This window comes from Peromyscus leucopus, chromosome 1, assembly GCF_004664715.2.
Source record: "Peromyscus leucopus breed LL Stock chromosome 1, UCI_PerLeu_2.1, whole genome shotgun sequence".
In the NCBI taxonomy this organism is placed as follows: domain Eukaryota; kingdom Metazoa; phylum Chordata; class Mammalia; order Rodentia; family Cricetidae; genus Peromyscus; species Peromyscus leucopus.
In genome coordinates, this window is record NC_051063.1 from 75,597,060 (window position 1) to 75,598,678 (window position 1,619).

At 43.5% G+C, this 1,619-nt stretch overlaps 1 protein-coding gene across 1 annotated transcript; it reads left to right on the top strand.

The window, feature by feature from the left end:
- The first annotated feature begins 1,128 nt into the window (after positions 1-1,128).
- On the top strand, positions 1,129-1,395 carry LOC114704434 (metallothionein-2-like). The gene has a single exon (XM_028885694.2). It carries the CDS (start codon positions 1,152-1,154, stop codon positions 1,335-1,337), a length of 186 nt encoding a protein of 61 aa, XP_028741527.1. The 5' UTR covers positions 1,129-1,151; the 3' UTR covers positions 1,338-1,395.
- The last annotated feature ends 224 nt before the right edge of the window (positions 1,396-1,619 follow it).

Below are 1,619 nucleotides of genomic sequence, written 5' to 3' on the forward strand. Positions count from 1 at the left end.
AAGTCTTTACTGCTCTCACCCCTGACTTCTGGAGCTTGGCCCACTTACATATTGCTTCCTGATCTTCCAATAAGCTAAAACCCCCAAGGCACTTAACAATTAAAAGAAGGGATCAAAGATACTTGGTTGGAATACGTACATCCTGTATAAAATCTAAGTGTTCTTTTTCCATGATCTCCAAATTGCTCACGCTGCCCAGGTAGAAATGGAAATTGTCACATAATTTAATCTGTGTGGGCTTCTAACCTTTTTACAACCAGATGATAACTTAAGAAATTTTAATTCTCCCTCTCCAACTTCCCATTGAAAGGAGTGAAAACTTTAAAGCCACTAAGAGAATTCAAGTTCATACTGAAGCCCTCTGGGCTAAGAGATTTAGAATACCATGAGCCAGCACTCACATACCCGTTACAGAGCCATGCAGTCAGGTTCAAATGAGGCCGTCTGGTTTTCAAGGCCCCCACTGGGCATGCTTTTATTTAGTATCATCAGGCCTAGAACTTATTATATCTTGGCTAGTTCAGTCTGTTTCCAAAATATTATACCCTTGAGGCACAAACACTGGCCAAGCAAGTTCACCACCACATTGGCAGAAGTACAGGTGAGCAGCTCAGTCCACCACAGCCCCAGGATATCCCTTTTAAGAAACGTCAGCTTCGCACATTGTGTGGGGTATGTGAGGAGACAACACCTGACTTGGGCAGGCGGGCACAGCCCCTATATTTGTAGATTAAGTTCAACAATGAGGTTAATTCCTCAACCATTGGCATGTTATCCTCATCCAAGGAAGTATCTCCCAACCCATGTGCATGCAGGCAATCCTAATTAAATGCAGTGGCCCCAAGAAAAGACAGGAAAGTGAGAGGGGGCTTGGGGAGAAGGGTGCAAATAGGGAGAGAAAGGGAGAGAAGAAGTAAGGGGAGCTATGAGCAAAGAATGTGTGTGTGTGGGTGTGTGTGTGTGAGAGAGAGAGAGAGAGAGAGAGAGAGAGAGAGAGAGAGAGAGAGAGAGAGAGAGAGAGAGAGAGAGAGAGAGAGAGAGAAATTTTGAAAGAATAAAATATAAATTAAAAAATAAAGTTTTGATCACACCGTCTCCTAGCACTTCGATTCCGGCTTGTCGTCGGACTTCAGCTGCCGCCTCCACTCATCATGGACCCTAACTGCTCCTGTGCCACAGATGGATCCTGCCCCTGCTCCGGGTCTTGCAAATGCAAAGAGTGCAAATGCACCTCCTGCAAGAAAAGCTGCTGCTCCTGTTGCCTGGTGGGCTGTGCGAAGTGCTCCCAGGGATGCATCTGCAAAGAGGCTTTGGACAAGTGCAGCTGCTGCGCCTGAAGTAGGACCCCCTCAGCTGCGTGTAAATAGAGCAATGTGTAGAAATGTCATTTTTTTACAACCCTGGCATATTCTCCACACCTTTCTATGAAAGCATGTAACTGATAATAAGCGTTGACTTAAAAAAAAATAAATAAATAAATAAATAAAGTTTAAGTATCACCAATAATCACCTACTATATGTCTTTTATAGTTATTCTCACTCTTTTCTTTACAACAACCCAACAAAATTGGTTCTATGGTTAGCCCTATTTAACCAGAGAGGTTAAATAAGTTACCCAA

Excerpts from the sequence above, each read along its gene's own strand:
- LOC114704434 (XM_028885694.2), top strand. The coding sequence starts at position 1,152 with ATGGACCCTAACTGCTCCTGTGCCACAGATGGATCCTGCCCCTGCTCC.